Here is a 22,640-nt window from a genome sequence, read left to right on the forward strand (position 1 = left end):
TGAAAATCAGCTTAAGTGAATGAGAAGCATCTGTTTTTCTGGGCTTCTCTAAAAGTTTAGACATAAGTTCAAAGACCTGTTTTTCTTCTGAAGACATATTACTGCCCATGTCCCAAAGCTCACCATCAAAACCTGAAGGGATGGATGCTGGCTGGCTCCTGCTTCCTTTCAGCAACATTTCAGTTCTGTGGGTTATCCCTAGAACAGCCAGATAGGGAATTGTCGTTCCTCACACGGGACACCATTCGTGGGGATTGAGGGAAACAGACCATGCTATGCAAGCAAAGCTCTCTGTTGCATCAGTTTACCAGTATTTATAGGTCTCCAAGTTCTGTCCAAAATTTTCCACTCAGACCCCTTTGCCCCTGTTCCCTTAGTAACACAATCTTCTTGGTTATCATTCTGTCACCAGCAATGTCCTTGTGACTTTCTTTTGCCAGAGCAGTCAGAGTGTCCAGACAGGATGTCTTAACTCTTGTCCTTGCCTCTTATCCTTGGGAATTTATCTCATCCAGGACCAAGAGGATGGTGGTACTACCCAGCTCAGCTTCTGCAGCTGTCTGATTTTCCACATTTTGGAATACTTTTGATAAAGTATCTTTGTTTATGTGATTGGAAAGAGTGCAGTTCTGGATTAGGGTGCAAGGCTCATGGATCACTCAGTTTAAGATGGCGTATAATCACTGTGAAAAGGTATTTTATCTTCAGCTGTTGTGTTATTCAGGAGAAAAAACAAACCCAAGGAATGATATTGAGCTATCTATCTAAATAATAACTGATAGCATTGATCCATGTGAATTTTGACAGCTGCTACAGGAAGTTTGCCATCATGCAGGCACATAAATAGCTGGTGAAGAGACCACAGCCTTACACTGAAGGCACCATGAAGATCCTTCTCCTCCTCCTCGCAGCTGCAGGGCTTTGCTGGGGGCAGTACAACCCCAACACTGTCCCAAAGAGAACCTCTATTGTGCATCTCTTTGAATGGCGCTGGCAGGACATTGCTGAGGAGTGCGAACGCTACTTAGCTCCTTATGGATTTGGAGGAGTTCAGGTGAGTTGTTTCCTGTGAGTAGCAGGAAAATGGCATTGTAAAATTTGATTAATCATTTGATTAATAATGCCTGAGTTTGAGACAGTCATCTCTAAGTAACTTTGCTGCTGTGGAGGGAAGGTAGGAAGTACTAAGTGCTTTAGAAGCAGCCTTAACTCTGCAGGGCCCTGTAGGGGTGAATGATGGTGTATATCTTGCAGATCAGTTACCAAGGGGCATGCTGAAAGGCTTCCCCTGAAAGCCAAGTAGAGGGTAAAGCTCTTTACCTGAAAGCTAGGGAGAAGGTAGATCTCTTTACCTTGTTCTAAAGGAAGAATGGAAGCAGTGAGGTTTGGCATTCCTAAGGCTGTCACAGTTACAAGTAAAAATAATTCCTGTGGCTTCAGCCCTTCCATGCCCATGTCCTGGAAAGCAGGCCCATGCTGGATGTGGGCAACTCACAGGAACAAACCAAAATGCCTTTCCTGCCAGTGTGCAAGACAGACATCTCACTGACCTGAACTTCTGCTGTGGGAGAGAGACCAGGTTGGGTGCTAACTTTCCTCTGAGGGCAGAGGTCCTGAGCGCAGATTTTGCCCTTAAAATGTTGAAGTAAAACCATTTGATTTCTTATCAAAGCACATAATTTCATCTGCAGGTTTCACCTCCAAATGAAAATATTATCGTTACAAGCCCGAACAGACCTTGGTGGGAAAGATACCAGCCCATTAGCTACAAGATCTGCTCTCGATCAGGAAATGAAGAGCAATTCAAAGACATGGTGAAGAGATGCAACAATGTTGGAGTAAGTGCCTTGAAAATCTGTCTGATATGGCAAGAAGTGCTGTGTCAGCTGAGGGAAGGTGCTGCTTTCCTCAAAAGAGGTGTAAACTGAGAAGAAACTGAAAGGAAAAATAATCCACTGAATAGTGATTAGTGGCTGTCAGTTCACGTTTGCTACAAACACACTGAAATGCACACATTGCTTTTCCAGGTTCGTATCTATGTGGATGCTGTCGTCAACCATATGTGTGGGGCTGCAGGTGGCTCAGGCACACATTCTACCTGTGGAAGCTATTTTAATGCTGGAAACAGAGATTTTCCAGCTGTCCCATACTCTGGCTGGGATTTCAATGATGGCAAATGTCAGACTGGGAGTGGAGAAGTTGAAAATTATAATGACATCTATCAGGTAACTTCCCCTGGAAAAGTTTTCAGGTTTTTTTTTTTTTTTGACATGTTCTGTTAACTCTACAGTAAAATCAAATGGTGTAGTGCCTCACAAAACCTGTGCTTAGTCACTTGACAAGTGAATGAAGTAACCATAGGTATGTGTGGCCAAAAATATTCTAAGAACTGAGGAATCAAGAACCTATGTGCAGATGTTTGCTCCAGAAGTGAGCCCATGTGCTCCGCTCAGAGTGAGCTCATTTTTATAGTTTATAAACTCAGCTAATCATTACAAGGGGCCCCCTTGGAAAACTGCCAGCAGTGCAAGGTGATGCTGTAGTTACACAACTTACTGGTTTTTGTAGTAAGAATATGCAGCAGTTTATTCTCAAGCTCTGCATTCAGCCACTTTGCAGCAATACATTATAATGTTTCTGCACTTACACTGCTTCATGTAAGGCTTGTACTTCATGGGTTCAGATGGCTTCTTCTGTGGTAATCCCTATAAGACATATTTCAAATCCTGGATTACAATAAATTAAAGGTATTTCCAGTACAATGTCCACTCCCAGTTCCTTTGGACTAGAGCATCATGTTTAATGTTGCAATGAATTCCTCCCTTTCCCCCAGCTCTGGCCTAGACTTAGCCGGACCCTGCAGTCCCTCAGGTGCCAGCCCAGGCCATGGCCAGTGCCCGGATCAGAATGCCCCAGGGTCAGGGGATCAGCAGCACAGGCTGCAGCTGCAGCCCAAGCACAGAGCAGCCGCTGATGAGCCCTTGACTCTAATGCACAGTGAGGCCAGTGAGCCCCACGGCAAGCACAGCAGCCTGTCGATTATCGGCCAAACTGCAGTAACAGCTGTAAATTCCATCTAGCACATTAATCATAGCCATTGTTAATTCGAACACTTTGAGTCCCATGTTGGGCACCAAAGAGAACTTGTGGTTTAACTCAGCTGGCAGCTAAACCACTCAGCCTCCTATTTGCAGTGGGATGTGGCAGAGAACTGGAAGAGCAAAACTGAGGAAACTCATGGATTGAGATAAAGACAGTTTAATAGGTGAAGAGAAAGCCACACACATAAACAAAGAAAAACAAGAATTTATTCACCATTGCCATTGGAAGGCAGGTGTCCAGGTGTCTCCAGGACACGAGGACTTTATCATGTGCAACAGTGACTTGTGAAGACAAAACCTTTACTCCAGATATCACTCCTTCCCTTCTTCCCAATCCAATACAACTGCATTAACCACCACTCCAGCTCCAACTCCTCCTTTATTTTATTGTTTTCTGTTGCCCAGGTCCGCGACTGCCGTGTGACCGGCCTTCTGGATCTGGCCCTGGAGAAGGACTATGTGCGCTCAACGATTGCAGACTACATGAACCGTCTCATTGACATGGGTGTAGCAGGATTCCGACTTGATGCTGCCAAGCACATGTGGCCTGGGGACATTAAAGCGTTTCTGGACAAACTGCATAATTTAAACACTCAATGGTTTTCTGAAGGAACTAAGCCTTTCATTTATCAGGAGGTAATCTACACATTTTCTCCTTTATGTTTGCCTTTGTCTTTTGTATCTCTTTTGCCTCCTTCTTCAGAGAAGCAATAATATAACTTCATCCAACTTAGCCTAGAAAGAGCTCACAATTTACTTAGAGCAGCCCTGCAGACATAGGCAGTTTTGATTCTTAAAAATGCCTCCACAACAGATTGTCAATCAACTCTACCTTTCCTTTCGTCAGTCATGTTTTTACATGTGTCCCTCATGTCTTATTATGAACTTGTGTTGCTCTACACAGCACAAATACATAATTACTTTCTTTTCAATGTAAAGCAAGAGGTCCTGTTAAGTGCTGTATGTGGCATTGCTGGTCTTTGTGAGACAAGAAGGGATGCAGGTTTTGTTTCTTGTACCAGGTAATTGACTTGGGTACAGAGCCCATCAAAGGCAGCGAGTACTTTGGAAATGGCCGAGTGACAGAATTCAAGTACGGTGCCAAACTGGGGACAGTGATCCGCAAGTGGAATGGAGAAAAGATGGCCTACTTAAAGTAAGGAGGGAGGTGCTGCAACTTATCCAGGATTCACTGGATACACCAGTTGACAGGGTATCTTCAAGTCTGTGTTTTTGTTTAGGAACTGGGGAGAAGGCTGGGGCTTTGTGCCTTCTGACAGAGCCCTGGTCTTTGTGGATAATCACGACAACCAGAGAGGACACGGGGCAGGTGGAGCTTCTATTCTGACCTTCTGGGATGCCAGGTGAGGGATTGCTCTTGTGTGGGTGATGCTTCTTGCTTTTGCTTGTTTGCCTGTGTGTTCTCCTGCAGGTTCCTCCTTCCAAGTCTCATCCCTTGTTTGTCCACCAAACAGGCTCTATAAAATGGCAGTTGGTTTCATGCTTGCCCATCCGTATGGCGTCACACGTGTCATGTCAAGTTTCCGTTGGCCAAGATATTTTGAAAATGGAAAGGTAAGCTTTAATTAATTAAATAATTAATTTAAATTAATTTAATTAAATTAGTGCTGAAGATTCATCCATGGAGACTAAGGGTGAGAGCAGGGTCAGGGAAGTAGTCCAATGCATTTCAGGTTGTCGAGAGATTTCCCTGTCCCAGGCTGGATGCAGCCACTGTAACTTTGATGCTCCCTCTAGCTTTGTTCACCACAAGGACTCTCTGCATTGTGAGTCAGAAGATATGAATCTTTTTTTTTTAAATTAAAAAAGCCTTTCTTTTTAATGACAGGACGTCAATGACTGGTATGGGCCCCCAAGTAACTCAGATGGCTCCACAAAAACAGTTACAATCAATCCAGACACGACCTGTGGCAACGACTGGGTTTGTGAACATCGCTGGCGTCAGATCAGGTAGGGCACTGGGGAGAAACAAGAAGTAAAAGCAGTTGCTTTTGCTTCCCGCTCCATGTGGCTTTAGAGGTGTTGCAGGTGCAGTGGCAGACATGGCTTGTGTTTTCAGGAACATGGTCGTCTTCCGTAATGTGGTGGATGGTGAGCCTTTCTCCAACTGGTGGGACAATGGCAGCAATCAAGTGGCTTTTGGCCGTGGTAATAAAGGCTTCATCATCTTCAACAATGATGACTGGTAAGTCAGTGGCACAAATAATGTCCCTGAGAGAACAATAGCATCCATCATCAGCAATCCAACTTGAGTTATTTGAGTGCATGCTCGGTCCAGAGAGCTAAAATGGGTGTGTAGGAGGGATGGGATCAGAAACCTTATTCTTAACAACATCCTTCCAAATAGAGAAGTAAGATCATGTTCAGAAATCTTACACACCTTTTGAAGTACCTGTTTTAAAAACAATGCATAAATCATGTTTATTTTCTCATAGGAATATGAATGTCAATGTACAAACTGGACTGCCTGCTGGTACCTACTGTGATGTTATTTCTGGACAAAAGGAGAACAACCAATGTACTGGAAAGCAGGTGTTTGTTTCTGGTGATGGAATGGCTAATTTCCAGATTAATACTGATGCTGAAGATCCATTTATTGCAATCCATGTTGATGCCAAGTTATAATTTGGAAGAAACAGTCTCCTCTGTTTGATCTGTGTATTACTGTTTCCCCCATATGTTATTCCCTGCTTTTTGAGCATGAGTGACTCTCTATTGACTAATAAATGGCATTCAAATTGGAGAGTAATGTTTTTCCCTTAATGAATTAGATGTAACTTTATCCCCTCCTAACTAGTGGCAATGCAGTGATAGGATTTAAGGCAATGCAGCACTCCGGTTCCTGTGTAAGAAAAACATTGGAGAGGAAAAAAAAAGAATGCAAGCCAGCTAAAATGGCTAAGCTAAAGTTCAGGATTTCCAGGGCTGATCCATGCACACCCACTTGTATCCCAGAGCAGCCACCTTGTGGGCTGTCAGCTATGAGCAGTGCCTACGTACAGAGTTTATCCCTTCCTTATGACCAACCAAGCCTGGGGTCTGGGCCACTGAGGGAAGCTGGGCTGTGCCAATCAGTTATTCCAGTCTGTGGCATCAGTGAAAGCAGCAGGTTTCCTGCTTCACAGTCAGCTTGTGCCTGGACAAAGCAGAGCCTGAGCTCTTGCATGCTTTGCCCCAGTGGTTTGAGGCCAGTGAACGCTCCCTGTGCGGGTGCCGAAGGTGCCTGAGAGCACACAATGTATGCAGGCATTGCTTCCACCTTGTGCCACTGGCGGAGGCACGGCAAATTCCTGCCTCTGGCGTGTTAGACACGCTTAGTCTCTAATATCTCAAAGAAATAAGCAAACACCCTACAGGTTGGGCAGCTTTCCCAAATCCCTTGTCAGCTGTGAGAAAATGCAGAGGTAAAAGCAAGTGTGCAGGCCTTGCTGTGAGGCAGAATCTCTGCTAGGCCAAAAGTGGTGACTGCATCCCATTCTGGAGGGAAAAATGGAAGGAGGTTGTTCCAGTTTGAGGTCAAGTTTTAAGTTTCCTTTCTGTGGTGTCGGTGTGGATATTGGCTCTCAGTGTGCCCAAGGGCTCTGAGTGTCTGTCAGGGCAGTCAGGGTGTGGGAAGTGTCCCTGGCCCAGCACTGCCCCTCCCATCTGTCTCCCTCCTTGGCTGTGGCCAGCATCTCCTGGATCCGTGCACTCAGCCCCTGCACCAGTGGAGAGGTGCCAAAGCCCTGGGCACCCCTGTGGCAGGGAGTTCATGGCCCTGGCAAACCGGTCATTGCCCAGAGGGGCAGGTCAGGGAGCCCTCGGGCCCCTCAGGAATTGACAGGAGCTGCCTTCAGCCCTGCACTCAGCTCTACCCCTGAGACACTGGGATTCCATCCTCTGCTATTCACACATTGCCCAATCCCAAATGGAATAATCAGCTCACATGCCAAATTGCAACTCCACCCCTAAGCCGCAGAGCTTCTGTGGCAAATGGCTGAAATGCCACACAGGGATCTGAGGTGTCCATAAATCAACAGGCTGAATATGGAGAGGGTTGTCTGTGCCTGGGAACAGATGTGGATCCACTTCCCAAGGATGTTGGGGTGTAATGAGAGTTTTCCTTAATGCAAGTTCAGGCAGCTCTGCATTTTACAGTGGCATGAAAGAGAACATGGAGAAAAAGCAATCATAAGAGTTCTTCTTTAGGTGTAAGTAAAATTTTGTGATCCAGATGTGGGCCACTGCTTTGAAAGGACCTAAATTGCATTCAGACCTTGAGTTATGTTCCTTTTATTTCAGGATTTTGGCACATTGCCTTATCATTTGAGCATAAAGATGATAAAGAAGGCAAGTGTCATCCAGAGCAACATCAGATCTTTCAGATAATTCACTAAACTGAGAGTTACAGTCAACCTTACTGCTGATCTCTAAGTTTTCAAAAGAATGTTAGTTCTAGGAAATGTTAATCTTAATTTTGATAATTTCTATTGCTATTCTTCTATGTGAAGTGATGACAGTACGCTATGTGAAGTGATGACACTAAGGCCTTAATTTTTTTATTCCAGTGTTCAATGAAAAATTGGAATTATGTTATGAAATGATCAAATTTAAGGTAAGAGATTTGCTGGGGCATAACAGGATGGCACAAGAGATCTGCTGAATTGTAAAATTTTAAAATTGTTTGGCACAATGCAATATTTCATTTTCTGTTGGAAATGATGCTCACTTTCATTGGCTAAACGCTGAATTTAACTGTGTAACTAATGTTTGATTCTAAAAATGCATTGTAAATTTACAATTATTTAATTTCTTCACCTTTTTTTTCTATTTATTTTTCTTTCTCTCTTCCTCTTTTTTTTTTTTTTTTTTTTTGCCACCACAGGTCTGTTTCTAAATGGAGCATAGTAGTGATCAGAGTTTAATGGAGTGCAGTACAGTAAAGCGAAATGAACAGCTGCTTGTATGTACAACTGCTCACTGCTCATATTAAGTTAGATATATATAGATAGATAGACACATTCAGAAAATAAACACCTTCACATTCATCCAATCAGAAATGTTGTATGATTTGTTAATTTATCCTTCTAGTGGGTTTAATCCACAGAGTTAAAATTGTATATTTGTCAGGTAAGTGGAAATAAACAATGAGATTACAAAAACCATGAACTCCTAGTGTCCTATGAGGAGACCAGAAAGTTGTTTACTGAATTATTCATGGCAACTTATTTTCTCAGCTAAGTGTAACAGCAAATATAGAAACTTTTGTTCAGCTCTGCATGACTTTGTGTCAGCTTATTATTTCCCTGAATCACTGTTACTTTTCTAAGAGAAGAAGGAGTTCTGTAAAGGGAAACTAACAATCTATTGTCTCTTTTATGGAGACTGTAAAAATTTTATTTATTTTCTTTTAAGGGGAAACAAATGAAAAACAACACACAACACTAACTTTTAAATTGCTGATCGTGTGTTTATCTGCAATCTGTGTTTTTAATAGTCTTAGTGTATTAGTCTCATTGCACAATTCTGAACAGTATATAGATATTTCCTTTGCAAGTGTTTTCATGCTGTGGCAATTTTAATTTTGCCTTAATATTAAATCAGAATAGTTGTAAGAATGAATACTGGTGACACTGTTTGAGATGATAGAGGTGAATTATCTCCAGCCACAAGAGACAAAGTGAGAGTGAGTGCTTGGATTTTCACCCAGTTGGCACACTAAAGCACTCAGAGTGGGAATAAATAGCCAGAGTATTTAGTGTACGATTAAGAAAGATGCTGTAGGAGAGCAGCAAAGAGTGAGCTGTGCTGTGGCACTTCTGAGTTGAAAATGGAAATACCAAATGTTTGTCAGAGAAATACAAATGTTTGGTATTTCTTGGTCCTAAACTAATAATTAGATTGCGTTATCCAACCAACAAGACTGAGAAGTAGCTAGCTTAATCAACTGCTCACCTCTATAGACATCTAAATCTCTCTTCACTTGTCATTTACTCTCCTGCTCTTCAGCATTTGTAATCACCCATTTGATTATATTTAAACATGTAATTGGTGTGGTCTGGCAGAAAATGGCGGGACAATATTTTGCTGTAAAGATGCAGCAAGATCATTGGGATCAACAGCATATCAGAACCTTCCTGCTGAGATCAGCCCTGGGATACCTGGCATGGAGTGATGTGGATTTCTATGGACTGGTCTCACTGCATCTCAGAGAAGCTCCTCTGAACCTTGTGAAGGCAGATAATGGGGTGTAACAGTAAGTAAGGCAATAAAGGCTAATAATGTGACGTTTCTCAGTCTGGGTTCTGTGCCCATTTCTGCCTTTGCTCAAATACCCCTTGAATCTACCTTTTTCTAGACAGTGAAGCTAGCAAAGGACAGCTGATATGTGCAGTGGGGACAGGGACAGGACAGAGCAGTCAGAGCAGGGTTGGACAGAGAGCAGGGCAGAACAATCAGATAGGTGGCAAGCTAAAGGGAATACCAAGATTGACTAAAATGATAGCTAGAACAAGACAGATCACAGAGAATAGGCAAAGTCCTAGATGACTTGTCTAGAGGAACAAACTGTATTAATGGGTAGAAATTGCAGATTGAAAGGGGAAAAACAGGAATAAAACTAGAAGTTCAGCAAGCACCATGTTTGTGTCTTGTACATAGGACATGCATGCTTTAACTGGGAAAAGAAATTATATCTCAGCGCAGCTGTGAATCATATAACTTTATGGTGCTGTAACCTGTAGCAAACTATTTACTTTGTCATAAAAGTAAAGACCTTGTGCTGACAAATAGATTGCCATATTTTAGTATCAGGCTTGTAAGCTATATAAGAAGAATGGGATGTTAAAATTTCTTGATAAGAGAGCTCAGATGATGCAAAAGAGAAGGAAATGTGTAATAAAAATATGAGCAATGGATTTGTATTTAGTCTTCTACTGTTCTTTAGAATCCATTTCAGTATCTCTCCTACAAATGTTTAAAGTTAGCCATCTTTTACATATAATAACTACCACATTCATTGCCAGCCTCGATATCATAAATTCAGCTGTGGTCTCCACATAAATACCCCATTGCTTGTCAAGGGAAGCAAATGTGGCAGCTCTGAAAAAAAAGCCCCTACACATGTAAAAGCTATCAAAACAGAAGCCAAAATAGCTGCAATAAAACCCTATTTTCCTGATTTTTTTTACATTGTGGGAAAATGCTTTCTACAGCTCTTCAGGAGGAAGACCCATTATCTCTGCTGATACTCCTTGTGCACTCTGTGGATATCAAAACCTCATTGTACAACCAGCCAAGTAATTTTTTCACCTCATATGAGACTGGACAAAGTTTGTCTTAACAAGTCTACATCACATTTAGAAAGCTGAGAAACTGGAGAAGGGATGCAACTTCACTGTGGAGGGCTGTGTGTTTTTTTCCAAAAGAAGGAAACATCCCATAATTCAGCCATGATTCACTATCTTCCTATTTGTTATGCATGAAATACAATTGCCCTTTTACATGTCTGCTAACTTTGGAGAAATACTCATCTTCTAGAGACACAGGTGGCTTTCTGTTCATCTGATCTTCACACTCAAATGCCATGTTCTGTTTATCCCACACAGAGAGATCAGAAGGTTGGATAAGACTATTGGGTCATTTCAGTTGCACCATAATTACAAGATGATCCTCTCAACACACCTCTTAAATGTTTCATCTGGCCTACTTTGAACATGACTTTGTTGATACATCTGTGACTTCTTTTGAAGTGCTACTCTACTGTCTAATGGACTTTATGGGCAGATTTCTTTTTATCAGTAAGATAAAATTTACATTTTCATATTATAGTTCATTATAGCTCTTTAATCACCTTAAAAAACACCTTTTCTTTCCCCTGACAATATTTCCTACCAATAGCAAGAAACTAAGTATATGCTGCATGTCAGTATAGTGTTGAATAATAAGAATGAAATCAACTGCCACAAAATGAAATGCACTCTCATTTTTTCCCGTCTTCTTTTTTATCTAAGTAAACAAGAGAAAAAAAACCACCAAACAAACAAACAAACAAAAAACCCAAAAAAACCCAAGCAAACAAAAATAGTAACAAGATTTTTCTAGTCCTACTCAATTCACCAGAATTTTGGCCCCAAATTTGTTAGTTAACCCATATTAATTGCAGGTTTAAATAACTTTCTTTCAATGCATCTGTCCATCTTGAAAATATTAGGAAACAAGCGGTCTAACTAGTGTAAAATCAAGTAGCATATAATTGTGCGCATAAATATGTATATAAAGCTATATATATGTATGTATATATAGTGTGTGCCCATACACACATCTCACACATCTTCATCTATTGTTTTTTGGGGTTTTTTTTCATTCCCTGTGCTTCCAGAATATCCCTTGGGCCCTTAGCTGGAAATTAAATGAAATATTTATGGATCACTTTATGCTCAATTTCTGCAAAAAAATTTTTAGGAACCTGAATTAGCAAATAGGTTTCTATTTCTGGTCAAATTAATGGTGCAATATCACATTTCTTGTGCATCCAGAATTTTCATTGAGATCAAATAGATAACACCATAGGGAAAAAATTAGCACTGAGACTGACAAGATACAGTTAACTTGTTTTGTTTATGCATATTTCCCTTAAAGTCTTAGAAATATTGAGTCTTATTTTTTATTGAGTTCTAACTAAGATTAGAAGATCTTTAAAGATGCTTGCATTATATTTCAGTGAGATGGAGGAATTTTAATTCACCCTTATCCTAACAAATGAGGGAATAGTGGAGAACTTTTTTCTGAAGTCTAACACCCTTTACACAATAAAACATCTTCACTCTGAACTCTTCCTAATCCTTCTATTTCTCAGAAATGGCATCTCTTTTTCAAACTTGTTTTTATGTTTCTGGGTTTTTTTAAAGGAAACCTGATGTCTGTCCTTCTCCCTTCACTATTTTGCAGGAATACATTCTGTTTCTACAAGGCCACTTGAAATATTACTGTGGTGGGAGGTGAGTTCAGATTTGGAAGAAGGAGAAGAGAACAGATGATTTCCCTCTCTTTTCATGGGGAAGAGTCTCATAAAAAAGCAGAGGAGTTGACAGGTCTGTTTGGTGTCTCATTTCAAGGCAGTCACATACAGAATGAAATAATTACTTGTTCAGCTGTTCAAAATACATTTGTGCTGCTTAATTAAAATTACTTTGGATTTTTAGGAGCCTAGTGCTGTAGAGCACCTTGGCAACAACTCTGCATGTTATGGCTCCATGCATTTTTCTATTATTGTTTAAAAATAAAAGGCATTCTGCTCTCAAAAAACCAAACCATCAAGAAAACCCAATTCCTTGTGTCATGTCCTTAGAAAAATATTTTCTTCATAGCTATGCAATATTCCTTAAGATATTCCTTAAGATATTCACTACACTCTCTACGTCATCTGCCTGTTTTTAGCTTAGAGCCATACTACACAAATCCACAAATGCTTCTATCAGCAAAATTGAGGACTTTACAAAGTGTTAGTAAGTGTGAATGTACAAATTTTCTGAAACAAATATCTGAAGATTTCAGAGAAACTGTCCATGCTGCCATTGAAGTCATAGGCACAATTTTGCTATTTTAAACTATTTTGCTGTTTACTTTAGAAACAATATGCTCTAAGCCACAGATGGAGTGTATAAAACCAAAATTGTGTTGCTCTCTAATTTTGAAAATATTTAAATTGTGCAAAGTAAATATATTATTTCTTTAAGTACAGGTGGTTTTATATTACATATACAGAGAGATACACAAAAAGGCAATGTTGGATCTATATTTATAATATCGATGACATATATGTTTTTAAGAGACCTTGCATTTGTATGGAATATAGCAGAGTTGTAAGCTTTCCTGAGTATCTCACTGAATTGAAATAAATAGCTTAGGCTCTACAGATTCCATTTTTATGCTCAACAAACTGTCACCAAGGAAGTAGCTTTGCACAGTTTATGACATTTTCGAGAGATTTGCAGTTGTGCCCTGAATGCATTCAATTATACTTAGTATCAACCTTCAGAATCACTTTTTACCATTACCCAGACAACTTCAGCACAGAGGAAAGTGCTTTGTTCAGAGATAGTATGCTAATGTCATCTATTTGAACATCTTACATATTGAAACAGGCCACTCTCTATGGAGGAAAAAATGCATCAAGTTTATATGAAATATCAGAGGCTATTTTTCCCCAATTTGCCCAGCCCAGCAGTAAAACTGTAGTGACAGGAGGCTGACAGAGAAAGGCTGCGCCTGGGAAATCTCAGCTGCTGTGAAGCTGTGTAGTAAAGAGAAGTATTACTTGATTTTCCTTTTTAATTTCAAATCATTCCTCCTCCTTGAATACCACTCTGTGATTTTTCAATTAAAAAGTATTTCAAAAAGATCATGTGTAATTCAAAGATAAGGCCCAATTGCTACATGTTTCTGGGAACACAAAGTGATGTGTCAGTAATGAATCCCTAACAACAAAAAAAAACATATTAAAAAGACTGTCTACAGAAGTGCACTCTTACATAGACATACTGATGTGCCTAATTACAGAAGCTGAATCATGATCATCAGGGTAATGTAAATACTAATAAAGTTAATAGCTCAGCTTCATCTAAATTGGACTGTTCTGGAAAATAACCACTAATTGGTATTGATAGGAAATGATGAAATCATGTAATTTTTTGCTGACAGTACTATACCCAGCACACAGAAACAACTTCACTCCAATGCTAGACAAAAGATTTCTGCTGAGCTGCAAATATGCACAAAGCGTAAATGGTGCCTTTTGCTAAGTGCATCAACAATTGCTGCATCAACAATGCAGCCTCAATTAGAGAAAAGTTCGAGTTTTGGCAGCTGTAGCAGCCCACTGTAAGTGTTGGCAGGGTTTGGAGCCCAGGTCAGCAGCTGGGGCTGCAGGAGCAGACACGGGCTGGTTTCTGGCTGGAGTGGCTCTCGTCAGGCAGCCGGAGCCAGGGGAGCCACCCCCAGAGATCCCTGGTTCTGGGAGATTTCCCTCTGTGCCAAAGTTAACACTTTGTTGAAGCCTTTTCAAGCCTTTGAGTGACGCAGTGCTGGAATGGTCTGCCCAGGGAGATGGTGGACTCACCATGCCTGGACGTGTTTAAAACAAGACTGGATGTGGGACTAGGTGCCATGGTTTAGTTGAGGTGTTGGGGCATGGGTTGGATTTGATGATCTTTAAGGTCTCTTCCAACCTAATGATTCTGTGAATTCTGTGAACCCTGAAAAGCTTGTACATTCTTATTGTTAAATCTAAGATGATAAAATTCTGCAAGGCCAGTGTTGGCTGTGCAAGCAATATAGAAACCCATTAACTAAGTCAAATGATCTGATAATATCCTGTTCTCTAACACTTTTCTCTTATTGAGCTCTGAAGTAAAGGTTCTAACATCAGCCTCTTACTTTCCCTCATAAAATGGAATATGCTCTTATGTAGTTTGAGAAATTATAATAAAATCAGAACACTAAAAACTCAGTTTCTCATATTAAAAACTACTTTGTCAATTTGTGTATGTATTATACTTTATATTTATGCAGTGATAGAACCTTTCTGCATTATGGTGTACCAGAAAATATAAAGATAAAAGTTCAGTGGTTCATTGAACTTTAGTATCACCTCAAGAAATGTGTGTATATTTTAATTTCTGTGTCATTGGCTTTTATAGGTATCTGAAAATTCTGTATTACAATTATACAGAATGACTCTTTAAAGCAGTACCCCTAATTTGATGCCTTTTAGTTATTGATAGAGCCTAAACATTTAAACTGACATTCCGATTTCTACCCCTCCAGCTGCTAATTTTGACTCAATGAGTATGTGCCTGCTGCAGGTCACCATCACTGCTACAGATGGATACCATTAAAATGTTGCTTCTGTGAAGTGAGAACAAGCTATACAAGACAGGTGATCTTTTGATTTAGCTCTCAGAACAAGATCTTTGCTGATGACAGAGCAGATGGTCAGCTTTGCTGAACAGGAGAATTAAAATAACTAGATAGATTTTGGCAGATGTTCAAATGATGAACATTCATGCATAGATAAATTTAATTCTCATGTTTTGTCTTAGGTTCTAGGTGTAAAGGATGTTTAGTACATCATGTATAGTGTGTTCTGAAACTTGAAGCATCACAACACTACATTTTCTGGTATCACTACACTTGAAAGAATGATTTATTTTGCTTTTATCCATCAGAAGACTTAAAGATTGTTAAAATCTTTATTTATTTTCATATGCTTACTTTCTGGTTTCTTACAGAGGGAAAGTTTATTAATAGAATTTTTGTAATAGGCTATTTATCTTTGGAGTAAAAACAAGAACAATGGAGCACACATCTTCCAGCAACGCTCACTACTCAAGGAAACACTTGGATGTCAGTAAGTACTATAACTCAGTTCTGAAACTCATATGTAAATACAGATCCTGTTTTTGTGTTTAGCATATTTCCATTAGCAGGCTACTCACTTTGGGACTTTCCAGGCTGAAGATATTACTTCCACATCCCATCTATCTTGATTAGTGGTCAGGAAAGTTAAAACAGAATACTTCACCAACGTGTACAGCTTTTATAGGCCTGAATATGGAGAAAGTTTGTCAGGAATCCTTGGTTTATCAAGAAAAGTTATTTGCCAATAAATTCCCTCCCTAAAAATCTGATGTCCTTGGACTTTACCTCCAAACCAGAAAGCTCTTCATAAGCTCAGTGTCCTGAAAGAAAAAGATGGAGTTCATGAGTTCATGTGCACTATAAAGTGTTTCCCACTGGTGAGATTTTCAAAGGTACCTGTTTAGTAACTGGCAGATTTTTACAGGAGCTTAAATCCAGAATATTGAAAACTACTGATTTCATAGCAGGTAGAACAATTCCAAGAAGAATGTGAAAAAGCAAATACCCAGGGAAACCATGGCTCACTTACAAGGCCTTGCTTCACATACGGAAAGCCCTGGCTCTGGGTGTGTGTTGGATAATGCTTTCTCGGTGTCACCAGAAGATTGATAACAAGAATATAAGAAATTCTGATATAAGACTTGCTATTTCAACAGAAAATAAGCAGCTTGGCATTTTTCTTAAGAGGGAGAAAAATGTCCTGCCTATCTCTTAATCTGCAGCAGAAGTCACAGCCTTTTTCCTTCAGTGGGAGCATATCAGGTGCTACTCAGCACACGTGAAGAGTTCAGACACTTGCTGAAGGATATGTGCCTGGAACAAAATAATTTCAAAAGTGGGCAATAATTAATAAGGCAGCCTTTATAATCAGGTGTCTCACAATGACCCTACTCCCTTCCTTTCAGTGGAAGAAGATAAAATTGCTTTGTTAAAGGACTGATGGATATTCAGATATATTATGACATTCAGATATAGGCTTTTTGTCCTTTTTGTGAATCTTTTATAACTGGGACAGTACATATCCTGTTGCATGTGCTACAGCATTTCACGAATTCTTGCCAATAAATAAAGAAACAAAATGATAAAACCTGCGGTACCACAAGATGGCAATACTGTTTAAAATATCAAGCTTACTCGACTGAAACAATAGTGTTATGAACATCCATAGCAGATAGTAAACACACCACTTGTTTGCAACTATAGTGTGAGATGGATATTTTCAAGGAAGATAATCACAAGTTAGTGATATCTGCAGGGTTTGTTTTAATTTTCCTTTTAAGAAGTACTGTAGAACAGGTTCTTGTTTCCTATTATGGCTCAGACTCCAGTGGAACAATGTAACTGGATTTCAACAGAAAATGTAGGGATAAGAATGAACATATTGCAATCAATGAACATATTGTGCACTCGTTTTCTCTTTCATGCCCTCACTTTCTGGAGAAGAGAAATTTGAGGCCATTAAATACTGTCTGGCAGCTATTCTTGTTGATTAGCTATCATGGTAATAATTACAGACACTTTCAGGCAGCAGAGAGAGCAGATGCAGGAAGCTGCCATGGCATTGCTTTATCAATATAAAATGTGCTGCATGCAAAAGGTGTCATTCAGAGCAAGCAGATAAAATGGCACTGTATACTCAAGGGTAAACATCATATTCCCTTTTGTGAGGCAATACCTGGTTATGTTATTAAACAGTTATTGCTGTTGTCTCTTAAAACAATCACAGCACAGTGTTTCTGCAGCAGCAGCAGTTCAGAGACAGGTGGGGAGCTCCCAGCATGGCAATGAGAGCTGGGTGGTGTCACAGCCAGGCACAGGGGGTCCTCACAGGCACAGAAACTCATGGGCACAAACACACACATGCAAGCTTTCACAGAGCTGAAAGAATGCTGGAGAGCTACAAAGAAATTCTATTCCAGGGACACACATAATGATATAAACCCAGAAAATCCAGTCTTGCCTCTCCACTAGTGGCCAGAGGAGGCCTAGACACACGCATGCCTCCAGAATCATGAGGGAAATCACTCTCAGCAGGTCAGCCCTTGCTGCTTTAGTCTGTGTCAGGCAGCACTGCTGGGAGCTGGCACTTGCAGCTGCAGAGCTGCTGCTTTGCCACACTAATGATTTGTCATGGTGTAGTAGCAACTTGTTAGTCTGCCCATTGCCATGACAGGCCAACATTTCTATTTCTGTTTGCAGTGGCAGATGTAAATAACTACATAAATCACTAGTACAGAGCCTAATTCAAGGCATGTTTTTCAGCAATGTGAGCCAGTGCCCAGTAGTGGTCTATGAAGAGGAATGTTATTATATTTAACTGCAGGGTGTATCTTTTTTTCCTTGATGTATACTGTAGCATGTAACTTCCATTAACTTTAAAAGGTTATAGACTCCAGGAACATCAAAGTGGAACATACCCTGAGGAAAAAAAAGTCTGTCCTTGGATGCTCACACAAAGCTGCTATTGACATTAATTTAAGGGTGCAGTTGGTAGCCCTAAGTATGCCCCTTTCTACTGAATATGGAACTGAGTTCAACTCTCATGGAAAAGTTTTACAGAATTTCCAGAAAATAACAACTCTTATGAATATGTTTTAAACCAAACTATTTAGAACCAAAACTTTATTAGACAATGAGATACTGCATTGCACAAAACTCTTTCCAAAATAAGCAACAGCAAGTATCTCACCCTGCTTTATTTGTAGGTCTTACATACCTTGAACTGCATAGGCTCACTCTTGAAAACAGTTTTTTTCCAAAGAGATGATATCAAGTGCAAGATGGACCCAGCTTTTCCATTCATTGCTTGCCTGAACATCCAAGCATTGTGGACACACAGCTGAGTGTGTGATTTTTAACCTAGATTTTTGCTGCATAATTATCATCAGTAGCCATCAATATCTACTCTTTATGGAAGCTTCACATTGATCTCAGAGTAACCTCTCTGTGATAATTCAAGTTTTTCTGAGAAAAAGTAACATTTCTCCACACAAGTACTAAAAATTGATTTTTCTCCTATACCTCCAAGGATTTAGATGTTCATACTTTGTTACTTGTTTGAGTTTCCCATGGGGGAAGCTTTGCCTTTATCGGTGTTAGACAAAGACCTCTCTTACCCACCTTCCAACTCAAATTCTCAGCTTGTATGGAGTGAAGTAGGGGTGAAGGATATGTGTGCAGCAGGCTGAGAACATACAGCTTTTGGTACCAAGTGTTTGGGGTGCTGGTCCTTAAAAACAACCTGCCATGATTTACCATAACAAGCCAAACCTGCTGCAGGTCAGGATGCAAAAGGGTTCACTGAAGCAGTGGAAATCTGGAAGGTCAGAACAGGAAAGGATTTAGCAGAACATTTAGCAGAACATTTAGCATTTTTCCTGTGCAAACATGGAAACACAGTGTGGGCCAGACTGTGCATTCATGGGTGTATCTTCAAAGCTGTATGAGACACACACACAAACAAAAAATCATAATTGATAGTGCTAATTATTTTATTCACTGACATCACCTGCCTCTCCTAAAACTCAGACTCTCTTTGCTGCATATTTTGTAGCATGACAGTGTGGAAGAAAGCATAAATAAATAATAAAGTGACCTGTAAGCTAATACATTCCCTAGTTCAGAAGTATTCTCAGGTATATATTTTAAGATGACATGCCATTAAAATAAAAAATTAATAAACAGAAGCAAAAAAAGAGCAACATATTTCATTTCAAATTAAATACATCTAGGTAACTTGTCACTTTGCCACACCTTATCACAGGATGACACAAGGAACAGGCTCCAGGACCAGAGGACAACAGCTGTGCTGTAAGTCACCTTGAATTTGAGCACTGGATCTGCTGTGCCAGAGCACAAGCCCCACATATCCTGTCCAATATTCTGTCCTTGAAAATGACCAGCATATATACAAAAAGTGCAAGTAAAGGATGTAAGAAATTATGAGATAGCTTCTTTAGATGTGAGGAACTGCTCAATTTAATAAAATAAAGCACAAAGCACCAAGGTTTCTAGCCTTTACACTTCTTTTTCTATCTCAAAAATAACCAGATCGTTCCTTCACAATGTTTTCAGGTTAAAGAATCCTTACTACAGCAACAAATATTTTGCTACCATTTTTATTTGCCATTAAAGAGCAATAATGCTGACACAGAGGCAAGGAGAATAGGCTTTATTTTTGTGTTTGAGAGGTGGCAGAAAGCATTTGCCAACAGAAGACACTGGCAGAATATCAGAATAATGCTATGTGGCCACAAGACAGATCTAGAGTTACAGAAGGTGATGCAGATTAAGGTATGGAAGGAGGCATTTAGCAAGCAGCAGCTGCTCCGTGTGAGCTGGCGCTGGAAGGGGAATTGGTTACCTTGGGTGTTTGCCTGCAGGTGCGGTATGAAGGAAATCCAGGGAGGAACACCCCCTGTGCTATCACATCTTTATGTTTACCCTGCCATGACTTCCTACATGGAGCAGCTCTAACAGGTGACACCAATACTGTTGTGACACTGAAAGTTTGTGGGGACAGCCATCAGCAACAAGGGCCTGAACTGCTCACAGTGAGTGGTGTATAGCTGAAATACTGGCTGCTCAAGGATGGCTGCTGGCCATGATTATGGTCTGATATACCCCAGTCCTTTTAGCAAAACCTGGCTGAATCTCATCTACATCTCTAGATCTCTTTGTGCATGTTTTTTGCATCTTTTTTTATGAGACTGCAAGGCTTTATATTCTTTCCCCTTGTAATTGAATCTATTTTTTTGTTTTTGGAAAGTAACAGAATTTTTGAAAGTTTTCCTAGCAAAAGAAAGACAACACTATGTACAAGTCAAATGTACTTTTCTGGCTACATTCAATAGGAGCAGGGAGTCACCATTCTCCTCCAAATTCAACAATCTCCTTCCAATGTCCTGTTAAAATCCTTATTGGTTTAAATTAGTTATCATTGAAATATTTGGAATATCTCCCCAGCTTATCTCCTTCTACTCCAGAGCATTTAAAAACTTGTAACAGTAGTGTTTGTGTTTTTCCCACCACAGAATCAGACTAATATAGAGCTGCTAGAAACAGGAAGAGTAATTGATAATGAGCGGGAAGACATGAGAAGTTTTTCAGCAACCTCTGGAAAGCACATAAAGTTAGGAAACCAGAAACAGGAGAGATGAATTTTGAAAACCCAGAGACTTAAAAATAGTAAACCAGGTGTTCTGCTTCTGCTAAAACACATCAGTATACTTGATGATACCAGGTATTGTTATATTTCTGTCATATCTACTAAAAAGCCCAAAGACAGTTATATGATAATTTCAACATTTTTGCATGAAAAGTGATCCAGTAAGCAAATATTCCAATTTTATAGAAGGAAATATGGCACTGTAGACGTAACTTCTCAACATGTTATTGCAATACTGACCAGAAGAGTAAAAGCCAAATGAGTGAGCAGATTTCCCAGCTCTTTGAACATCCAGTGCTTACACTGAACAGCCCTGAAAGATATGCCAACTGCAGAAGTTTAATGCACATTTTCAAAATGCATAGGCTAGAGAACAATTCAGACAGGGCTCTCTGGGGGCTACTTTTGTGTTTATAAGTATTCAGCCGAATTTCTAAATCGGAAGAATAGAAGCTTACATTTAACAGAAAGGTTCTCAAGAGCATGAACAATTCTAAGCTCCATCTCAGTGATTTAGCTGGAAACTTTATGGAACTAGAGGAACCTGCTAGGATGGTTTTACTACCCAGTTTAATAGAATCAAAATTCCATCACTTCATATTTACTCCAAGACAAATAGCTTTAAATATACTTAGCATGTTTAAAGCACCTAAGAGATTTAATATTAGAGTCCTCTTACATTTTTCTTTAAAAGAAACATGTTCTATCCTTCTAGAAGAAAATTTTAGTTGTAGAAATTTACATTAATCACAGTACTTATTTGTTCCTGTCCTGTGAGAAATGAGCTCTCTAAGTTTTTTCTAACTTTTGCTAGATGACAATCAATCTTAGAAAATGTTCATTAATAATATTTGTTTAACAGAAAACACATGTGGAAAGAGGCACTCTAAAGGACTATAGAGAAGGCTATTTAATATCTTTTTTTTTTCTCCTAAGGCTTGGGCCTATTGGTTTATAGGTAGTGGAGAGGATATGGTGTGCTGTTGTAGCACTGTTTCCTACACAAAATTGGATACTTACAATATTTCGTTGATGGAATGGCAGTGCAATATCCCTGCATTTGTTTGTTTTCTCATGCATAGAAAGCATGAGGAAATGCTGCTTACATCATCAAAACAAACTCTCATAGAAATTTTATAAGCCAGCAAAGCACAGATGTTGAAGGCATATGTTAGATCACTATTATAGTTTATATGCTTAGGAAGACTTTCTCTGCTCAGGTCCTCAAAACTTTCTGTTAGAACTCAAAATGAGCAGATGAAGCAAGTTACATAGCACAGCTGCGTAAAAGGCCTTTCCCAACAAAAATCCAATTGAATTGCTTGATAACAATGAAAGTATCCATTATTTATAACAGTTTCTTCCAGATTTCTCTTTAGTATACTTTTATTTTAATAGGCAAGGCTAAAGTGCAAATCACTAAAGTCAGTTTATGATAAAACAACCCACATTAGAGGAGGATGGAAGGGTCACTTGTTTTAAAGATTTGGCAGCTTTTCATGTAAAAAAAAATAATTCTGTGAATGAGTTTTTTAGTCTATGTGCTATTTCATAGGTTAAAGAGGCAATTTTAAAAAGAAGCTTTTGCTTTCCTATATAGAATTGTTCTTGCATCTTAGTTCCTGTGGATTTAGGCAAACCTAGAATACCCAGTATCAGTTTGGGTGCCAAAACTTGTCCTCCAAATCTATGTTTTTGCATCTATTATCTAGCAAGCTGCAAACCATTATTCAAAGCTCATGGTGGCTTGAATTTAGGGACAACAATATTTTATTTTCAACTGTGTAGGTCTTTAAGGCTCTGATGTCTGACTTACACTTGGACACATATTTTCATCACATCAGTAGTCCATGAAAAGTCTCTGAGTCACTTTTCCAGCCAGGGGTCTTTCTGGGACACAGCCAAAACACACTGCAGCTCCTCATTGTTACTATGCAACTGCCAACACCAAT

At 39.6% G+C, this 22,640-nt stretch overlaps 1 protein-coding gene and 1 long non-coding RNA gene across 5 annotated transcripts in view; one reads left to right on the top strand and one right to left on the bottom strand.

Annotated features, from left to right (window-relative positions):
- The window catches only part of LOC141729855 (pancreatic alpha-amylase), a 54,349-nt gene extending 48,484 nt beyond the window's left edge, over positions 1-5,865 (top strand). For 3 of the 4 annotated variants that reach the window (XM_074546192.1, XM_074546194.1, XM_074546196.1), the window contains 10 exons: positions 808-1,054; positions 1,692-1,838; positions 2,028-2,225; positions 3,507-3,737; positions 4,124-4,257; positions 4,343-4,465; positions 4,577-4,676; positions 4,951-5,072; positions 5,182-5,307; positions 5,558-5,865. In XM_074546192.1, coding sequence (XP_074402293.1) covers positions 884-1,054; positions 1,692-1,838; positions 2,028-2,225; positions 3,507-3,737; positions 4,124-4,257; positions 4,343-4,465; positions 4,577-4,676; positions 4,951-5,072; positions 5,182-5,307; positions 5,558-5,747 — 1,542 coding nt within the window. In that variant the 5' untranslated portion in view covers positions 808-883 and the 3' untranslated portion in view covers positions 5,748-5,865. The remainder of the gene's footprint in view (positions 1-807; positions 1,055-1,691; positions 1,839-2,027; positions 2,226-3,506; positions 3,738-4,123; positions 4,258-4,342; positions 4,466-4,576; positions 4,677-4,950; positions 5,073-5,181; positions 5,308-5,557) is intronic. The other variant, XM_074546195.1, reaches the window with a different exon arrangement.
- The window catches only part of LOC113459289 (uncharacterized), a 215,089-nt gene continuing 197,645 nt past the window's right edge, over positions 5,197-22,640 (bottom strand). Inside the window, exon 8 of the long non-coding RNA XR_012581379.1 lies at positions 5,197-5,333. This is a non-coding gene — a long non-coding RNA (uncharacterized LOC113459289). The remainder of the gene's footprint in view (positions 5,334-22,640) is intronic.

The sequence above is a fragment of the Zonotrichia albicollis genome, chromosome 8 (genome assembly GCF_047830755.1).
Source record: "Zonotrichia albicollis isolate bZonAlb1 chromosome 8, bZonAlb1.hap1, whole genome shotgun sequence".
NCBI lineage: Eukaryota > Metazoa > Chordata > Aves > Passeriformes > Passerellidae > Zonotrichia > Zonotrichia albicollis.